Source organism: Polypterus senegalus, chromosome 9 (assembly GCF_016835505.1).
Source record: "Polypterus senegalus isolate Bchr_013 chromosome 9, ASM1683550v1, whole genome shotgun sequence".
NCBI lineage: Eukaryota > Metazoa > Chordata > Cladistia > Polypteriformes > Polypteridae > Polypterus > Polypterus senegalus.
In genome coordinates, this window is record NC_053162.1 from 41899185 (window position 1) to 41919302 (window position 20118).

Below are 20118 nucleotides of genomic sequence, written 5' to 3' on the forward strand. Positions count from 1 at the left end.
TCTGTAAACGATGTAAATTATTTTGAGCTTTGTGATATTATTCAGAATTTCAGGTGCTACAGTATATGAAAGTCAGAATTGGCCTAAGACACTCTAATGTAATGACTTACTTCATGAAATAGAAGTACATAATAAGCAAGAATACTAAATATTAAAATGTGTGCTTCAAAATAAATGTTTAAAAATCTAAATATTCTCAATTGTAATACAAAATTCATTGCTTAAGCTGTGATTTACATCCTGTATTTTGCACTATCTTGCAATGTCACTTACTGTATTTCCAAGTCCAAGACCTATTAGTTATCTGTCAGCTATTTATTGTATGCACTGTTTTAGATTATCCGTTCTGCACTTTATTAATATTACTGAATCAGAACTGTCACTTTATTCCTAAGCTGCTACAGTGATTACACTTCCTCATTTAACAACATTGGTCACTTTATTCTACTACACTATTCTACCTCATTTTTACTTTTCCAGGCTGTTCTGTATGTTGTTGGCTATTACACAGCATTTTGTTGTATTTATTGTTCTGTATTGTTGTATTGCATAACTGTTAATTGTACCATTAATTGTTAGTCGATTATTGTATTCTGCGAGGTAGACACTCAAAAACGAATTTCATTCTACTTGTACACTGCACTATGTATATACGACACTAAAGCATTGATTGATGGATTAACTGATTGGATACACTGAAACACATCGGTGCTCACTCACAAGTAGTTTTGTTTAAAATCGTCTATCAAAACAATACGCACGTCATTAGGGCGTAGGAAGTACACCAGAGATTCCAATGAACTGGAAACCCAGTGAGGCTTGAGATCTCAAACAGCTACTGTTGACAGGAGTGCTTATGGGCGGGTCTAAGGGCAGGGTAACTGTCAATCAAAGTCGACTTCAGCGAATCATGTTGTTGCTAGTGCACTTCAATCAGAAGTCCATTCGTCCATTTGCGGATACAATTGAACTGATGAAGAAGCGAATAGTAAAAAATGAAAAATATATGTTCTCTTCCAAATCATTGATTTCTAGTCCCTCTGTCGTCTTATTGACTACCAAAAAAAAGACACAAGCTCATCTACACTCAAACAAGGTAAGCGCGGCGCGGCGAGTAGACTGACTGAGCAACGTTCACCGCCCCTCTATTGGGAGGGCGTGACTTGGGAACTGGTAGCGCGCATGCTCAAGGCCTGCTGCCGTTTCGAGCTCCTAGAACGGTAACACAAGAGAAGAGTAGGAATTGGTAAGACTTGGTTTGTCGCTTCCTTGACGTTTAAAGTGTAATAACGTTTGCAGTCTTGGTATAATTACACTATAGTCTGCACCGTGTACCGTTTACATTTTGTATTACTTGTGGGAGGTACGTTCCTAGGACGCTTAAGAAGAAGAGTGGTTTATAAACCGCAAAGCTTTAAACATTTTTGAAGCAACTCGCAATACATAAGAAGAAAAAAAAAACGGTAACTATAATATAAGAAATGTGGAAAATGCACAAGCAACTACTGTGCACAGAATGCTGCTGTCACGACAGCGCGAAAAGTAAAGCGGGATTAATTAGAGGCGCTTTCAAAACGTTTCTTGTTGCTAAGCAACGAGAGAATTTATTTCCCAAATCCGATTAGACTCCAGGCTAAAAGAATTAAGAGTCGTCGCTGAATCTTGACTACATTGTAGGTCATAAAAAGCAACGTAGCTGTTTAGACTAACTGCAGTTCACTGTAATGAACTACCCATCGAATGCGAATAATACATTTGAATAGTTAAGACGTCGCACGCTGCTTGTTTTCATTCTAACCGGTTTTTCAATCACAGACCAAACTACCGTTTTTTACTGAACGTATAAATACGCTTCTGAAGTACTATTCTGCACAGTCATAGACATCCGAGTATGTGTTATTTTTATTTATTTAGGGGAGGTGGAGTGATTTTGGAATTTTATATTTTTAGTACGGGTGTAGGGTGGCGCAGTGTGTAGCGCTGCTGCCCCGCAGTTTGGAGAGTTTGCGTGTTCTTCCCGTGTCTGCCTCGTGTGCTCTGGTGTTCTCCCACAGTCCAAAAAATGCAGGTTAGTTGCTTTGGCGTTCATAAATTGTCCCTAGTGTGTGTGTGCGTGACCTGCAGTGGGCTGGCGCCCTGCCCGGGGTTTGTTTCCTGCCTTGCAGCGCCCTGTGTTGTCTGGGATTGGCTCCAGCAGACCCCCTTGACCCTGTAATTAGGATATAGCGGGTTGGATATTGGATGGATAGTACGGGTGACATTTATAATATCGTCAGGGGTGGGTGCTGTTCATTTTGTATTTTTTGGTGTTTTGTTTTATTGCTATTTGATAATTAGGTAATTCTGCTTTAATTGAATCTTGTTAAGTAAACATTTGATCACCAAAAAACATATCACTAGTTGATTGAACTTCCTTTCTGAATGGGTTTACAGCCCTGAGTATTTCTAATTCACTGTCATAACATGAACCGATGCAATTGACAACACAGTAAATTAGTCCGATGCAGCTGATGCTTTTTTCTGAAGAGGTTTCGTTACCCACTGGATAGTTAAGTGGCACACTTTTTAGGTATTCGTATTGAATACTGAGTTGGTCTCTCCTTAAATCTCTGAACAGTTTGAAGTTGTTGTATCATGGGCATAGTAATGAGTTGAAAGTATGACACAAGGGTGCTGACCAATGTCTTGTATAGTGCATCTCATATACAGTAGTGCTGGGTCAATACACAGAATAGCACCTTTTCACAAATTCTGTTTTGGATTGAGATCTTTACTTTGGCAGGCTAATGCATTAAGATGAATTCACTATTGTGCTTTGAAAATTAGTACAGGACTTTCCCAGGTTTAGGGGCATGGAGTACTGATTGGGAAAAAAAAAATCTGTAGATAAGTAGGGATACACTTAATGAGATGTCTTTGTACGTACTTATATTGGGTTACCCAATGCATTAGAAAAACACATGCCACACCATTACAAAACTACCACCAGTATACTTTGTTCTCCTTGAGCTTTATAATTTCATGTTATTATGGGTTTTTTTTTTGGCCATTACTTGGACCTGGGATTTATTAGATGAGATTTTTTTTAGGTCCTCAGTATTCAGTGTTTGTGTTCCTTAGCCCACCATGACAGCACTGCCTTTGTTTTTGAACAGAGAGGAGCAAAGTTGGCTTGTTGGTAGCTATTGTTGTGCTTTGTGGTACTGCACACTTCCTTCCAACATTCTGATATGCCTTCTTCCGAACTGCGCTGGTCCATTCTTCTTTTCCCCATGATACTGTTGCTGTACTTGATACACTTAAGACTGTGCTTCTTGTGCCCATTACTACGCCGTCTTCAAAGACTTTTAATCTTTAGTTTTGCCCACACTCCTTTGAGTATACACACACTTAGGAGCTACCTACTTTAGATATCATTGTCTCTATACAAGATACCACTGTCAATGAAGCCATGAATTTGCAGGGAATTGCCTTCTCGAGTTATGTGAGGACATGTCATATACTTTGTGTACGTAATTATATACCTAAATTACATTAAAATTATTAGGACAAGTTGTTTTTGTGTATAAAGTGACATACATGTGTAGCATACTACTAGGTGTTTATGTAATATTAGTTTTAATTAAGATTCAAAAGGTATTACTTTAATCAAAGCTCTGTATCATCAACACTTGACTTTTAAAAAGTATTCTAAATAAAACAGATTGTGTGTGATGGTGTGGTATGTGTTTCTGGCAGTGAGAAATCTGGAACTACTAAAGTTTTATGTCTATATTAACAATTAGCCAAAATTTTGAAAAGTGATTTGCTAGATATAGAGCATTAAAATGTTCTTCAGATTTATTTTTGGGGACCTGATAGCTGACATTGACACATGCATAGGTGTAAATATACATAATTAAATCACATACTGCATTATTATGACTATGAACAGTTGCAGCACGGAAACACCACTCAATATGAATTATTGCTAAGAGAGCATTTGGAAGTTACTCAGATTTCTTTGTTAGAGCATGACAAGTTCAGATGAATGTATCTGAAGATATTCATCTCTGACATAATCTTTTTCTTCACATAATGGTGCTATTATACTTGATAAAATGAGGTTATCTTGTCAAATTGTAAGCTACATGTCTATTTTGTTGAAAAAAAAAAAAAACTATAGAGGTGGACTTTTTATCTCTCAAATTACTTCTTTTTCTGTGCAAAACCACGGCTCACCCAGACAGGTTCTGTCCCAGGGCTGGAGCCATCCGTGTATGGGACATCAGCCATCAAAGTGCACTGTGATGCACATCCACATCGAGTCACTGCAGATCAAATCAGAGATAACAGTAAACCCAACTTGCACATCTTTGGTGTTTGGGAGGAAAACAAATACAGACATGAAGAAAATGTGAAAATTCCACACAGGTAGTGACTGGGTTGGGAAATTATTCCTTGTCACTTTGGGGCCTTAGCACTAAGAATGGCATCTGCCTTTATTAGTACAAACTCTGTGCTTATCTTTTGGATGAAGAGCCAAACTTAAGAGAAAAAAATGTTAACAGTCTGAGTATTAAGATCTGTTCTCTATTTTAAATAACAGAATTATCTTTAAACTTATCCTTGCCTGTAATTGCTGCCTGCTAACAGAAGTGTTTATTAAATGTTTGCATATTTATTTTTATGATATTCTCTGATATGAAGAGAATAAAGAATAGCATGCATAACAAAAGGCGCCTATGCATTCCTGTTATATTTTTAGTGGATTGTCTCTCTTAACTTTTTCTATTTATTTTCTGAAAATGGAAACATATTTCCATGGTTTATTTATTCCCTCTCCATTTTAAATAGGTGTAATCATGCTTGTTCCAGTTTTTACACTCAAGCTGAACCATAGAATTAACCCTCGTATGGTGACTGTTGGGAAATTTGATGGAGTCCATCCTTGCTTGACGGCTGCCACACAAGCAGGAAAGGTAGGAATTAAGTTTAAAAAGTGTTTTAATTTAGAAACAGTGTTTCTTACTTTTTTCTTTCCTGATATAGGAGCAGATGTAGACCCAAAAACAAATGATTTTGGATAAAACAAAAATTAAACACCCATTAGTATTTCTTGCATAACAGTAAGAACAGTATTTTTTAGTTTCACACATATATATACAGCACAGCATGAAATTAAGAATTTAAAATTATTGTGTGCTAAACAGTAAGTCTTACTAATGAGATATGAAAATGCAATTATATGGAAAAAAGTATTATTATATTCTTTTCACAGTCAATGCAGATAGAGATGGATTAGTTCCATAGTTCCAGCTATATTGCTCTGGTTTAAAATGTTAAAATTCTTTATTTTGAGAAAATAAAATATGGAGCATATTCATTTACAAACTGCTTTTAGTTCAAAATATGCAAAGCTAATGTAGTCTTTATCCCATATTTTCCAATTTGTGTGTCAGTTTAATTTTGTCTTTAAATAACAATATTGTGTAATTGCTATCTGAATGCTACTGTATATTAGCCTTTTGAATTTGCAAAATTAATCCATAATATACTTTGTTATAGATTTCTTTTTAAGATTGGCTGTAGTTGTGTTTCTGTTTCAGTGTAGAGATTAAAATTTATACTTTCAGTCCTGTTTTGGCAAAATGGATATGTTCAAACATATTCTTCTGTCTAAAATGACATTCTGGTTGCTTTCCAAAATTTCTGAAAATAGTGTTATTATTATTAGAGTAACATCACCTGTACATGTGTATTATTAGGGGGGGGTGATGGTGAAGTTTGGATTTGAAAAGGGGTAGGGGTTTATTAAGAGAGAACTGGAGTGGAACCCTATGGCTTTCTTTTCAGGATTCTCTTTATTTACAGATGTTATATTTAGCATTCAGGGAAACGTACATTTTTTACGATCTCTGGGAACAATTTTCTCTCAGGGGTTAATAAATATATATATATATAAAAAAAAAAAAAACTTCAGCCTCAGTAATTCATTGCAAATCTGCTTGAAGATGCTAACAAGTTGTCTTGTATGCTATACGTTTTTGTTGCTTTTTCTCTCTGTGACACATCTTATTTTTGGTATTTGATACAGTATTTGGTATACTTATGGAGTGAGTGTTTAGCATTCTGACAACGGGACATATCCAGTGTTATCACACTGTGTGTCATTTCTGCTACTCAGAACTGTACTTTCCCAATATTTTTTGTGCATCATCTTTGTTTCACAGTGCACACTAAGACATTTAAAACAGTCTGTGGTGGGTATTAAATACTGCCTTATTTCTGCCTTTTGTTTTGTTTTATGTAACAAAACAAAATGTACCAACAACGCAGTTTTTTAAAGCTATGTCACAGTTGTATATTAACTGTAGACAAGGTCTCATTTTTGTATTTTGCTTCAGCCAAATATACTCTTAAAACATTAAGTGCATTTTACTTTGCTGAATCATTTCATTCGTTGTTCATTCCTTAAGAATAATATAAAAAAAAAGCAGACAAACAAATCTGGGCGTACGAGTGCCACTTGGCTTCAGTGATCAACTGTTCAGCACGGTGGCTATGCTGTTAGTTTTCTGCTGTTGTATAGCTGATATCTAATTGTTTGCTTTTCTCCTTTCAAACAGGTTTTTATCCACAATCCGCACTCTCGTAGTCAGCGGCTTTCATCTCTTCGACTGAATCCAAGTAGCCAGGACACTGATGTTTCCCTTCTTAACATAAACCAAGCTGTCAGCTGTCTCACTGCAGGAATATTAAATCCACAACACAATTATGATTCCTTGGTAGTTGGAACACAGACTAATTTACTTGCATATGATGTTCATAATAATGCAGATATTTTCTACAGAGAGGTAATTATAAAATAGTTTAACTACATTCAGTTAAATAATGATGCACCCACTCAAAGACTGGCAAAAATCCAGATGAACTGTATCTGAGATTGAAATTGGGTTGCCCTTTTTCACACAATGGGACAGTGAAATTTAGAACTAAGTGCCGAATCATATAGTTACAGGGAGAAACTGATAACTTGTAAAAAGTGTCTGTATGAGATTTTGGCACAACGTATATTAACTATTGGATAAACACACTTGATGAACTGAATGGTCATCCCTCTTTTGTATTTGAAATCTTGTATGTTTTATTGTTCTTTAATTTTCATTATTTAAATGAAAATGTGTTCAGAGTACATTTTATGTTTTTAGCTGAAGTCAAATTATTAAATTTACACTGTTTATATTGATTTTTTCTTAATTTTGCCATAAAGAATGATCAAGGAGAATTGATGTATAAATGTTACGTTTTTTGTAATCATCAAAAACTCAAATTTTTAATGTTAAGGGAATTAAAGCGTGGATATATAAACTATGGGCTTCTGTTAGACTAATTTGTTAACTTTGTTTAGGTTTCTGACGGAGCCAATGCTGTTGTGCTTGGAAAATTAGGAGACATTTCTACGCCACTTGCAATCATTGGTGGAAACTGTGCTCTGCAAGGATTTAATTATGAAGGAAATGATACCTTCTGGACTGTAAGTTTTAGGAAATTGTGCAAAGTCAAATATGTCAGTTTGAATAACTGAAAAGCAAACATTCTTCATTGTTTAAGTCATAAAATAATTATTGTACTGGTTTGACATAACTTTGTTAAAAACTAGTCCGACTGATTTGTCATGTAGTGTGGTCACCTGTTTATGTGCATTGTTCTGGTTTTGTTATATTATATATTTGTTATTTTGTGTTTAGACTTGGACATCTTTACATCTGCACATGGTAACAAAATTCTCTATACTACTGTCCTGGTGAAGTTTCAGACTTCAGTTATATATTAAAAAGGGGCATACCAACATGTTGTGGAGAAAAATATGTCAGTATATTCTCTGTACCGTGTCATAATGCAGGTCCATGCAGTCTGGGTTTTGTTTTTCCAGAGTTCAGTGGTAAATACCAACCTAAGACCTACCTCCAGAGATGAGTCTGAGCAGCCTTGTTTAAAACAAGTTTGACTTAACTTAGTCAGACCCCTAAAGCAATCAAATGTGGATCACCTTTACACAATTTGCTTTGTGTATTAGCAATTAAGTCTTTCTTTGCGTGGAGTGTAAGAAGTGTATGTTGTGTTTCCTCTTTCATGTAACATTGATTATTTGCTCTTTCTAAATTTGTATTCATTATATAGTTTTTTCTGAACATATGGGGACTGCATTTTGCTTCTCATTTCTTTCTAATAAATACTAGGGGGCTTCACTCGCTAACCCCAGTGTTTGGTTTTCCGGATACACATTTTTAAGATTTTTTTTTTCTTTGAATTGTTGCTATTTCTTTAGTTTCACTTTTATTTCAGAACTTCTGTAAAAACAATATTTTGAATCTTTCCAGTCCCAATATGCTGAATCTTTTTAATGAGGTCAGTGAGATGTGTTTAATGACTTTGTACCATAATTCAGGATAGGTTTCTCTGTTTGGAATTTCAGCACAGACAAAACGATCCACATCATCAGCAGTTAATAATTTTTTTTGCAAAGTAACCAATAAATGCATGTGAGGTAAACCACATTTTTGAAATTCTCTGACATAAACTTCAAAGCCTGACAATATTTACATACTTCTGACATATCACCTGTGTCCATATATTCGATCTCTTTTTCTCCAAGTAATAATTTCTCTTTTTCTGCGGTAATGCGATGTTTACTTTCTTTGTCTTGACACTGTCATTTTTTTCTGCTTTCATTGTCTCTAACCAGCTCTGCATGTGTTTGGTCCCCTTGTTTTTTAACCTCTTTATGACGTTTTACTTTGTTTTCTACTCTGTCTTTTATTTCTGGCCTTGCTTTGTCCTGCTTTTTTTTTCAGTGACACCTGGTAAGTGGTGATTATTTTCCCTTTTTCGAGTAATAATTTCTGTTTGTTTGCGCTACTGCGATCTTTACTTTCTTTTTTTTATACTTTCTAATTGTCCTACTTTCATATTCTATAACTTTCTCTGCATTTGTATTGTGCCAACTTTTTTTTTGGAGCCTTTCAAATTCCACTGCTTTCATAATCTCTAACCTGCTCTGCATGTGTATAGTGCAAACGTTTGTGAAAGTTTTTATTTATTTCTACTTTGTCTTTTACTCTCTGTCTTTTAATTCTGAGCCCAATTGGTCAGCATCCACTTGTTCCGAGCTGATTATTACTTTCCTTATTTTCTGAATTTGCACCTTGATTATTCTTTTTCATTTTTGCTCATTTTTCTCTCCAACGCTTTTGAGTCTCTTTTCTCCGCGCTGCTTTCTTCTTCGCTTAGTCTTCGACGTTTCATCTATAACGTATTGTCCTTATACGCTTTATATGCACTGAGAGCCCTGGATCTGTGTGTGCTCAACACCTTTACACGATTGAGAGTTTTGCTGCCCGTGGTCTTATTTGATATTGATTGTAAGTAGGGTGTGTCTTGCAAGAATCTCATATTCTACTTCATTGCGAGACGGTCCTGGGTCAATCTCTTGGCACAAAGTCTCATGTTTAAGGTCCCCGCAAGACGCTCCGTGGCCAATCTCTTTCGTCTCGCGGGTCTTTTAAGTGTCTTCACGTGAAGATCATGTCTCGTCTTCTGTCTTTCTCTCCCAGGATTTTTTTTTTTATAATAGAGAGATATAAAGTTGTTATCTAAGTTAAAAAAAAATACAGTTGTCCCATGCAGGGGCACTGTCTTAAAATTGGAGTAAGCATGATCAGTAATGGAGGAATTGATGGGTTACTCTCTAAATGTTCCCCTAAATTATGTAAAATGTCGAGCAGTAGTGCCACATACTATAAAAGAACATTATTTACATTATTGTCTTCTGTTTTTCAGGTTACTGGGGATAATGTTCGATCGCTAGTGCTTTGTGATTTCAATGGTGATGGGAAAAATGAAGTAAGAAAATCAATAATATATTTTATGTAGCTCGTTCACATTATGTCATGTGTAAGAACACTGAAGAAATACAAATGTTAAATGCATGGTTATTGTTTAAATAAATATTTTAGCCATGGCTAAAACTGGTAAATTGTACTTGACAGTATTGTGTTTTGGCAATACAAATGTGTTGTCTTGTTTTGTAATTAGTTTTTTCTAAGCTACTCAGTAAACTTATTCTCTTTTTTTATACTTATTTATAGCTCCTGGTTGGCTCAGAGGACTTTGATATCAGGGTTTTTAAGGAAGATGAAATATTGGCCGAAATGACAGAAACAGAGGTAGTTAATTATTATTTTTTTAAAAATGTACCAATCTGTTAAAGCTTGTTCTCAAAATTAGAAGTGTCATTGATTTTCAGTTGGAAATGCTTCTGATTAATAGAACAGGATTTATTTTCACCAGTTGCAAATATACAGTCTTAACTACAAGTAAATAATTTGAAGTGTCTTATGATAGAGTATATGATAAATCATATATATATATAAAGATGATAGTGATTTTTTTTAGGTACATCACTGATTATTATCCATATTTTTTTTTTTTTTACACACCTGGCCTGATCATAGTTCAACAGTTTTGTAAATGTATAGATATTGTCATGTCCCATTTATATTAATCTGGGTTGAACTGCTTTTTCTTCTCTTATGTGTCTTTATGTGTATTCATTATTTAATTTGTAAAGTTTATAGTCACATTTACTTGTGAACTTGTTACAGTGCTTTGAGCCTGGACTCAATGAAGAGAACTGTACAAAAATAAAAAAGTGAATCGAGTTTAACCATCTTTTGTTTTGTTACCAAGATGTCAATGATTGATATTTTTCCCCTAAAAGTGCGATTAATACTTTTGTTTTATGTTTCTTTAAGACAGTGACAGCTTTATGTCACATGCATGGCAGTCGTTTCGGATATGCATTAGCTAATGGAACAGTGGGAGTGTATGACAGGACTGCTCGCTACTGGAGGATTAAGGTATATTAACTCTCTGTAGTCGAAATTTACTTGGATAACAATATGTTCCTTACTGTTGTCATTACGCCCTCTCAAGCTTTTCATGGAACCCCACTTCCTAATGTCTCTCTTTTTATTCATTCAACAGTCTAAAAACCATGCAGTGAGCATCCATGCATTTGACTTAAATTCAGATGGTGTTTGTGAGCTGATTACAGGATGGTCTAATGGAAAGGTAACTTGATCTTTCAAAGCTTGCAGAATAACTTTCACCCAGATTATTTTACATGCAATTAAATTATCTAAGTTGCTCTTAGCTCTTGGGAGTCCAAGGCTGAACCCCTTAACTCAATACACACATCTTTAATTGACAAATTTTAAGTAGGTTGTAAAATTTTCAGAGGTTGGATAAGTTGCTCCCTAGTAGCCTGGTTAAAATGTGCACTTTAGATGTGATTAGAGCCAATAGTTTTATTTTTAAATTTGACATCTTGCCAAGCTTCATAATGCTCTTGTGTTGCCCTTTACTTAAGTAATGGACTGATTGGCACAGGGTAGAGCAATCAATAAACTCTGCTTTTATTCCTGTTGCTATATCCTGTTCTCTTATTTCAGATTGATGCTCGCAGTGACCGTACTGGAGAAGTGATCTTTAAGGATAATTTTGCTTCCTCTGTAGCTGGAATAGTAGAAGGGGATTATAGGATGGATGGCCAGAGTCAGCTCATCTGCACTTCTGTTGAAGGGGAAGGTTAGAACACTGTTGTATTAGTTTTATTTTCCTAAATTATTGTAGGTACTGCATTCATTTATTTTCCAGCTCCTTTATCTCATTTAGTATCACTGAAGCAAATGCTGCAAGGTCGATTTGCATCTTGAAGTGACAACCCATCATTAGAGAGTCATGCGCCCTCATTCATTCACATATGGGGACAGTGCAAGTTCTTGATATTGTGTTGATTGGCATTGCAGAAATGCGAAGAGAAGATACAGTCTTCATAAGGAAAATGACCCAAACGATTCACATGATGGCTCTCTTGCCATCATATGTTTTTTTTTTATACCTTCTTTATTAATTAAACACTGCAAGCATCTGGAACTTTCTTTATAAGTTAAATGTAAATACTGTAGTAGTTGTACACAAAACTAAGCTGGATCTTGGTGGTCTACTGTATTTATTCAAAATGCCAGTCTACAGGGAGTGCAGAATTATTAGGCAAGTGAGTATTTTGACCATATCATCATTTTAATGCGTATATTCCAACTCCAAGCTGTATTAACTTGAATGCTTATTGGATTTAAGCACGTCAGGTGATGTGTATTTGTGTAATGAGGGAGGGTGTGGCCTAAGGAGATCAACACCCTATATCAAGGTGTGCAGAATTATTAGGCAGCTAGTTTTCCTCAGGCAAAATGGGCCAAAAAAGAGATTTAACTGACTCTGAAAAGTCAAAAATTGTAAAAAGTCTTTCAGAGGGATGCAGCACTTTTGGAATTGCTAAGATATTGGTGTGTGATCACAGAACCATCAAACATTTTGTTGCAAATAGTCAACAGGGTCGCAAGAAACGTGTTGAGAACAAAAGACGCAAATTAGCTGCCAAAAATTTGAGAAGAATCAAACGTGAAGCTACCAGGAACCCATTATCCTCCAGTACTTTCATATTCCAGAGCTGCAACCTACCTGGAGTGCCCAGAAGTACAAGGTGTTCAGTGCTCAAAGACATGGCCAAGGTAAGGAGGGCTGAAACCCAACCACCACTGAACAAGAAACATAAGTTGAAACGTCAAAACTGGGCCAAGAAATATCTGAAGACAGATTTTTTTCAAAGGTTTTATGGACCGATGAGATGAGAGTGACTCTTGATGGACCAGATGGATGGACCTGTGGATCAGTAATGGGCACAGAGCTCCACTCCAACGTGGAGGTGGGGTACTGGTATGAGCTGGTATTTTTAAAGATGAGCTAGTTGGACCTTTTGCATTGAAGATGAACTCAAAATCAACTCCCAAACCTACTGCCAGTTTTTCGAAGACACTTTCTTCAAACAGTGATACAGGAAAAACACCATGATTTTTATGCAGGCCAATGCTCCATCACTTGCATCGAAGTTCTCCACTGCGTGGCCATCCAGTAAAGGCCTTAAAGATGAAGGAATAATGACATGGCCCCCCTTCCTCATCTGACCTAAACCCTATCGAGAACTTGTGGGCACTTCTTAAACGCTAGATTTACGGGGAGAAAAACAATACACCTCTCTGAAGAGTGTCTGGGAGGCTGTAGTCACTGCTCCACAAAAAGCTGATCGTCAACAGATCAAGAAACTGACAGACTCCATGAATGGAAAGGCTTATGACTGTTATTGGAAAGAAGGGTGGCTATATTGGTCATTGATTGATTGATTTATTTTTTTTGAAATGTCAGAGATGTTTATTTGTAAATTTTGAGGTGTTTGTTTATTATTCTCACTATAACAGATGAAAATAAACAAGTGAGATGGGAAAATTTTCATTTTTGCTTTAGTTGCATAATAAATCTGCACACTAATAGTTGCCTAATAATTGTGCGCACATATGTATTCCCCTGATGATGTTCACACTCACATTTCCGTTGTGAAACATTCAGGTTTCAGGTTTATTAACATTTTGGATTGACTGATAGCACTGTGTTTGTTCCATATTAAAATTAATCCTCAAAAATACAACTTGCCTAATAATTCTGCACTCCCTGTAGATGCAGTTATTTGTTTTGAATGTAAAACTTGTACAGAGTCTTTCCAAATCTGACACAATAGATTACCAAGGGTAATTTCAGGTGTAGTTTTATAGACTCTGCAATATACTTACTAGCAAGAACTCCATCTGTTTTAGAAATACACTGAAGCATAATAAAACAATAACACATAAAAGAAAAACATGAACAAATGAACACGCTTTGATAGAGCCTAGACCTCAGAGCGATTGTATGTGCAGTAACTTAAAATAGGGCATGGAAATAGACTTCTAATAGAAGAATCGTGTACTGGGCAAAATGCCTTGGCTGATAATTTTCCTGAAGTCTGTCACGCTTGCTAAAAGGCCCTTTTCTCATTATTTCAATACACTTTTATTAGTTGTATTAATATTTGCTTTCATTGATCTTTTAACTTTAAAGTTACATTTCCTTGGTACAGATTTTAAAATACTGCTTCTTCTCCTTATTCAGTACGTGGATATTTACCTGCTAGCAAAGAAATGAAGGGAAATCTTTTGGATGCCAGTGTTGAACAAGACCTTCTCAGAGAGCTGAGTCAGAAGAAACAAAACCTTCTTCTTGAACTAAAAAACTATGATGAAAACGCAAAGGTATGATTGGACTTCACAGAAGACGGGTACGAAAATGGAAGTGAGCTCAGCAATTGTAAACAGCCAAATAAGCTCTTTAAATCAGAAATATTTTTTGTTAGTGTTTTTTTTTTGTTTGTTTTTAATTCTGAGGAAATATATCCATAATAGCAAGGGTACCTGGCACTGCCTGGGGTGTAATAAAGTGCAATTGCAGTTGCTAAATAAATTACCCTGGGGAAAACGTTTGGTTCTAAACCAAAATTTCTCTGACTAAACCCACCGTGGGGAGCAACTTTGCATACCCTCACGTCCCACGAATGCCTCCTGGGTCAGTTCCCTAATAAAGCACAGGAGAAATTGTTGTAATGAGCATGGCCTGTTGTCTTCACAGTACGAATGGAATCTGTGCACAATTTGACAGAGAGAGGTTAAATGATGTGGATTTGCATAACAGACAAGCATACATTTAGCTTTATATGTCAAATAACTTGGTTTTATTATCTGCTGTAAAGCTTAAATGAAAAAAAAATGGTTAGCAAGAGCTGGAATGTTTTCATGGATCAATTACACTAGTGGTGCTGTGAACTTTTAAATTGCTGCTGCAGTATATTTTTTTCACAGATCAGCAGTCTGTTAGTCTGGAATTCAATGCTCTTGGGATTCAGGTACATCCACTTTATTCTGTCACAGTCAGGTAAACTGTTTCTGCTTGATGGGAGGGTGGTTTGTGTTATCGTCACATCTATCCACCTGTTAAGTATCTTTACATATAAATTTTTAGGAGCCTATAGTAAACCAATTTCATTCATTTTATTTATGCAGTCTAGGAAATAATCATATTATTTATAAACAGAAGAAACAATTAATATTCCCAGTAAATTCAGGGCTAAACAGAATAGTCACAAAGCACTAAAAACCATCTACTAGTGGTAGCAGGGTAGATGCTGGTGCAGTGATTTACAAAAGCATTATTAGAGGGGGTTTCAACAAATATACAGCAATCACACCTCAATTAATATTATTAATTAATATAAAGTGTTTTGTTTCCTATTTGACTAACTGGCGACACCCTTCAATATCACCTCTCTGCTTGACACACTGATTCTTTCCCCTTCTGATTAGCTCTACTATTTACATTAAATGTGTAGTTCTGCGAAGTGAATGTTGAAATAAATCAGTTCTTGACTTCTCCATATCCTTAACTTGTATTTCATTTTTAATATACTGTTGCATTTTTAGCCTTAAGAATTCAAACATACAATGGCAATGTGCTTTTCATCTGCTATGAGCAGGTATAATCAGACTAGTTTTGTTTGGCCACGAGTAGACTTAGAGGGTCCGCTGTTGTTTAATATTGCATTTATTCTAAAGCAGTGTTTTTTACCTTCAGTCCATTTTTGTAATTGTATACTGTAGGTATCCCCGAATTTAATTAAAAACATTTTCACACTGAGGCTATGTCAAGTAAGAAATACTTGACTGTGTCCTTTCCTTTTTGTGGATATATGAGAAATGTATTTTTGTTTCATAGACAGAAATGATTTCATTCTCCTGGTTTTGCTCTTATTTCTTGTAACATTTTTGAAATTTTAAGCTGCTCACTCTCTCACCTGCACAAATTGAGTCACTATGATATTAGTGTGTGACTGTTGCTTATATTGTGCATATTTAAGCAGTGTAGGGAGTGCATAAAATGATTTGAACACTGGCCAACATCTTCATATTGTGCATATGTTAAAGTTGAAAAGGGGGGTAGATAAAAAAATATATATAATGTAGGTTGTATATATAACGTGTATAATTCGAGGAATACAAAATATGCTGTGAACTAAAAAACAAAATAGTAATCCATAATTTTTTTTTAGGTTGGAACAGGATCGTTGAGTGAAAGTGATGGGCAAACTGGAATTATTCCTGCTAACACACAGCTACAGACAGCACTGTCCGTTTGCCTTGGCTCCGAAATCCAAAGCCCCAATGTTGAATTAAGCATTTCAACTTGCAATGGTTTGTTTTTTTTTCCTCTTTATTTTTGGCAAAAAGTGCTTGCAGTAAAAATAGAATAACATTAACACCTATTGCTAGGTGAACAGATAGGCCTTTGCTAGGTTTCATTTATGGTTCTTAATGTTTAGTTTGCCTAAATGGCTAGAGAATGCAGTGGACAGTTCATGAATGAATATGAACCCCTTGTACTGATTTTGTTTGTTTTAAAGTTTGCCTTTGGCATACCAGAACTCTTCAGACTGTGCCAGGTTTTCACTCTTTTTGGTGATATACAATTTATTCTCAAAATATGCTCTTCCAGTTACAAGCTCTGTATGGTGCACATTGATATACGTGGTATAGTTCTAATGAAGTAGAGAATACCACAGAACAAAACATACATCTATAAAAGTGAAAAAGGAAATATACAAATCTATAAACATTTTGTTAAATTAAGGTGTGTTGGAGTAATGCAACTCGGGACGCTGGGTTTGGACAGTTTTTTTTATTTAGGATTAGTTAACAAGTGTAACCTTTAACGAAGAGCATAAACAAATGCAATTTAAAACAGCTCTTATCATTATGCCGTTTGTTAGGTTTGCTCAAACACAGAAGAGAAGCAGAGAGCAGTATTTTGAAAGATTTACCCCTGGCTGTAACCAAGCTATTAAAATGACCATTTCCATTACTTTTTATTGCGATTTGCTTTTCCTTCTTCCCCACTGATTACATAGTTAAGAAATCTTTTTAGTCTGCTTCCACCTTGGAAGTTGTATTTGCTACTCATAGCATACATAATGAGTAAACTGTTTTTAATGCAAACTGATTAGAAGGCTATGTCAGTATTTTTAGATTTGAAAGAAAATTACTGAACAGAATTTTGCTCAAATACGTCTTTATCTCATAATATTGTTAATTGACTCAACAATTAGATGACACATTGGCAGGTCAGGGGCTGGCACTCCAGACATTTCTGATGTGTGCTGACCAGGCATGCTAAGGATGAAAATAAGGCAAGCAGTACATAGATAGAGGAATGCAAAGTTTTACAAAGAGTAAATGTATTTAAATAACCTTGGGGAGAACACAAATCAGGGCCCCACTGACGGAGCTGGGAAATTAGATGTCGAGAAGAAATATATTTGTGCAGACCATTGTGCCAAAAAGGACACTTCAGATGTTGCTGGAGGAACCTGTGTAAAAATGAAATGACTAGATTTGCCCACAGCTGCTGTATCAGATTATTTTATTGTTGATCAATAGACTGTAAAAGAAAGCATATTTTTGTCTGAATTTTATTTTCTGGATGTTTATAGGGAAGTACTTGCATGTTCAGTCATTTTGAAGGATTACTACTGTGAAACCAATAACTGTTAACAAAAGTAAAATGATTAGCAGGAAGAAAGATGGGAGAAGATAACAAACAAGAATATATAACTGAACTGTCAATATCATTTTCATTTGTTGCCTCTATATTTCTAAACATTCTTTGTGCACATTCTACAATGTACAAGTGTGTGTGTGTGTGTGTGTGTGTGTGTGTGTGTGTGTGTGTGTGTGTGTGTATGTGTATAAATAATAACACAGCTTAGTAACACAAAGTGTCCCTTTTACAAAACAAAATATTCTGTTTTGGGTTGAGTTGTTGCATTGTGGCCCTGTGTCTTCAAACACAGCAGTGGGGAGTGCGATGCTGGTGAGTTGTGACTGGATTGTAGAGCAGAATATATTAATTAGAAATCTGTACAGTATATGGTTTTCTGCAGATTGCAATAATTCTCAATGTAAGTTAATTCATTTTAGACAAGATTGTGTAAAATTGGGAATAACACTTATTGCCTGTGCCCTCTCTGTACTGGATCATTGTGCTCCTAAAACAGCGGCTGATACTTGTTAATAACACCAGACATGTAGTTTTCTAACTTTTGTCTCTTCATCATGAAAGGGAGTCTGGCCAACAGCTGAAGCCATATGATGACCTGAATTTCTATAAGCATCAGCAAAAAGGGGGTATTATTATAAGCACATGTAAACATTGGCCAGGGAAGTACAAGGACATGTTTACAAGTTGGATATTTTATTTTTGCCTAGATGGAGGTGTAATTTTATATATATATATGATATCTGTCTCCTCCACTGTGCCGTGAACAAGTTAATATTTATTCCATTCTTCTGAACAAATCTCTTTTGCCACATTGAAAAGCAGACTGGGAAATATTCTAAACACTGCAGTAGTGTTCTTATAGGACCTGTAATATAGAAGATCTATTTTTTTAGCCACATTGACGTTTTGCAGCAAGTCCTACTTGCATCTTAAACCTCACATACAATTACACCAACACTTTGCTGTCTGCATCCCCTACTCCATATCTCTAATTAGGGATAATCTAGCAGCTCCGCTAATTTGACTTTAACATACTACAGGAAAACTTGGAGACTGGCTCTGTTCCATTTGACTTCCACATAAAAAAAGAACTGTAATTTATCGTCATTATTAAGGAGATATTCTCATAGGAGTACTTGGGTTGTAACTCACATTTTATCGACAAAAGTTACAGCTCTGAATAATGTGGAAGCTGCTACCTGGGCTGGTATCATCCCATGATATCGGAACACATGAAAAGCAAAACTGGTATTGATGGATGAAATCACACGAACATTTAATTTCTGAGTATATTGATGCTTGTGCTCAGTTTCCAATCATTCGACCTAGAGTTTGCTGGGAGTACATGGAAAGGCGTTCTGCAAACTACATGTCAAATGAGTATTCATTTTATGAGCTGACATCTGCTGGTTGTTGAAGTATATTCTTAAAACCTTGGTAAAACTATCTGGAAACAAACAAAATCTGTTAGTTAGCAGCTTATTTGAAAACAGTTGGTTTGCAACAAGGGTTAGAATATTAGGGTGAAAGAGACAAACAAATGGAAGCTTAAAGCTGCCCGTGATTATATTTGTTGCTACAATGCAGAGTATGTCAGTAAAGCTAAATGACTTTACATGAGCAATAGAGCGGAATGGCAGTGCCTTCAAGGCAAAACGGTCCTCCATGACTCCAACAGAGCTGTGCAGCATCTTTAATTTTGTGTGTAAAGTAAAGCTAATAGTCATAACATAAAATTGGTTAGTAAATCGTTTGAGAAAAGGAAGGCACCCTGTACACATTTTTTGTACTTATAAAGAAATATGACTCAAAAACATGAATTTGGAAATATGCTTCCAGCAAGAAATTAGTCAAATTGAAATTTTACAATTAACATATTAGGGCACTAATGGTGGTGCAGCAGGTAGTGTTGAACCCATTTTAAGTCCTGGCTCTCGATGTGTTTGCCTGGGTTTCTTCAGATAACACAGGATGTTTGCAAACATCCAGACACATGCTATCAAGTTCAATCATCGTTATGAATTGGCCTGATGTTAATGTATTATTGTATTCCACATTGTCCAGGCATTCCCTCATTCCGGTTTTGAACCCATTAATGCCAGTTGTCCTTTACTGGAGAAAAAGAACTCTAAAAATGGATAGATAGAGCATTTAAATTGGTAGGTAGTTGCTTATAAACACGGTATAAATGATCAAATGCCATGGGTTATAAATAATACTGATTTAATCTTGTCTTTTAATGTTAATTTTAGCAAGGGAAAAAAACGGGATTTATCTTTGCTGAATTCCTAAGCTGGAATAAAAGCAGTCCAAATGTCCCAATGTGTCCCTGCTATTTGTGAGAGGTCAGGTCACTGGGTAATAACTGTAATGTTTTTAGGGTAATTAGTTTAGAGATTGCTTCTGGATGCTACATGTTTGCTTCCCAAAATGCTTTGTAGTATAGATAAGGTTATAAGATAAACCATGACCAGAATATCAAACACAGCACTTTTTACAAAGACAATTCTCAATTTTTCAGGTGCATGTAATCCATGTAAG

At 35.6% G+C, this 20118-nt stretch overlaps 1 protein-coding gene across 3 annotated transcripts in view; it reads left to right on the forward strand.

The window, feature by feature from the left end:
• The first annotated feature begins 872 nt into the window (after nt 1-872).
• The window catches only part of bbs2 (Bardet-Biedl syndrome 2), a 33574-nt gene continuing 14328 nt past the window's right edge, over nt 873-20118 (forward strand). Inside the window, exons 1-11 of one of the 3 annotated variants that reach the window (XM_039762992.1) lie at nt 873-1096; nt 4837-4961; nt 6609-6836; nt 7391-7516; nt 9823-9885; nt 10131-10208; nt 10797-10901; nt 11029-11115; nt 11496-11631; nt 14086-14225; nt 16073-16214. In XM_039762992.1, the coding sequence (XP_039618926.1) occupies nt 4845-4961; nt 6609-6836; nt 7391-7516; nt 9823-9885; nt 10131-10208; nt 10797-10901; nt 11029-11115; nt 11496-11631; nt 14086-14225; nt 16073-16214 (1222 nt within the window). In that variant the 5' untranslated portion in view covers nt 873-1096; nt 4837-4844. Of the gene's footprint in view, nt 1097-1161; nt 1247-4235; nt 4414-4836; nt 4962-6608; nt 6837-7390; nt 7517-9822; nt 9886-10130; nt 10209-10796; nt 10902-11028; nt 11116-11495; nt 11632-14085; nt 14226-16072; nt 16215-20118 lie in introns of those variants that run through there. The other 2 variants (XM_039762991.1, XM_039762993.1) reach the window with 2 other exon arrangements.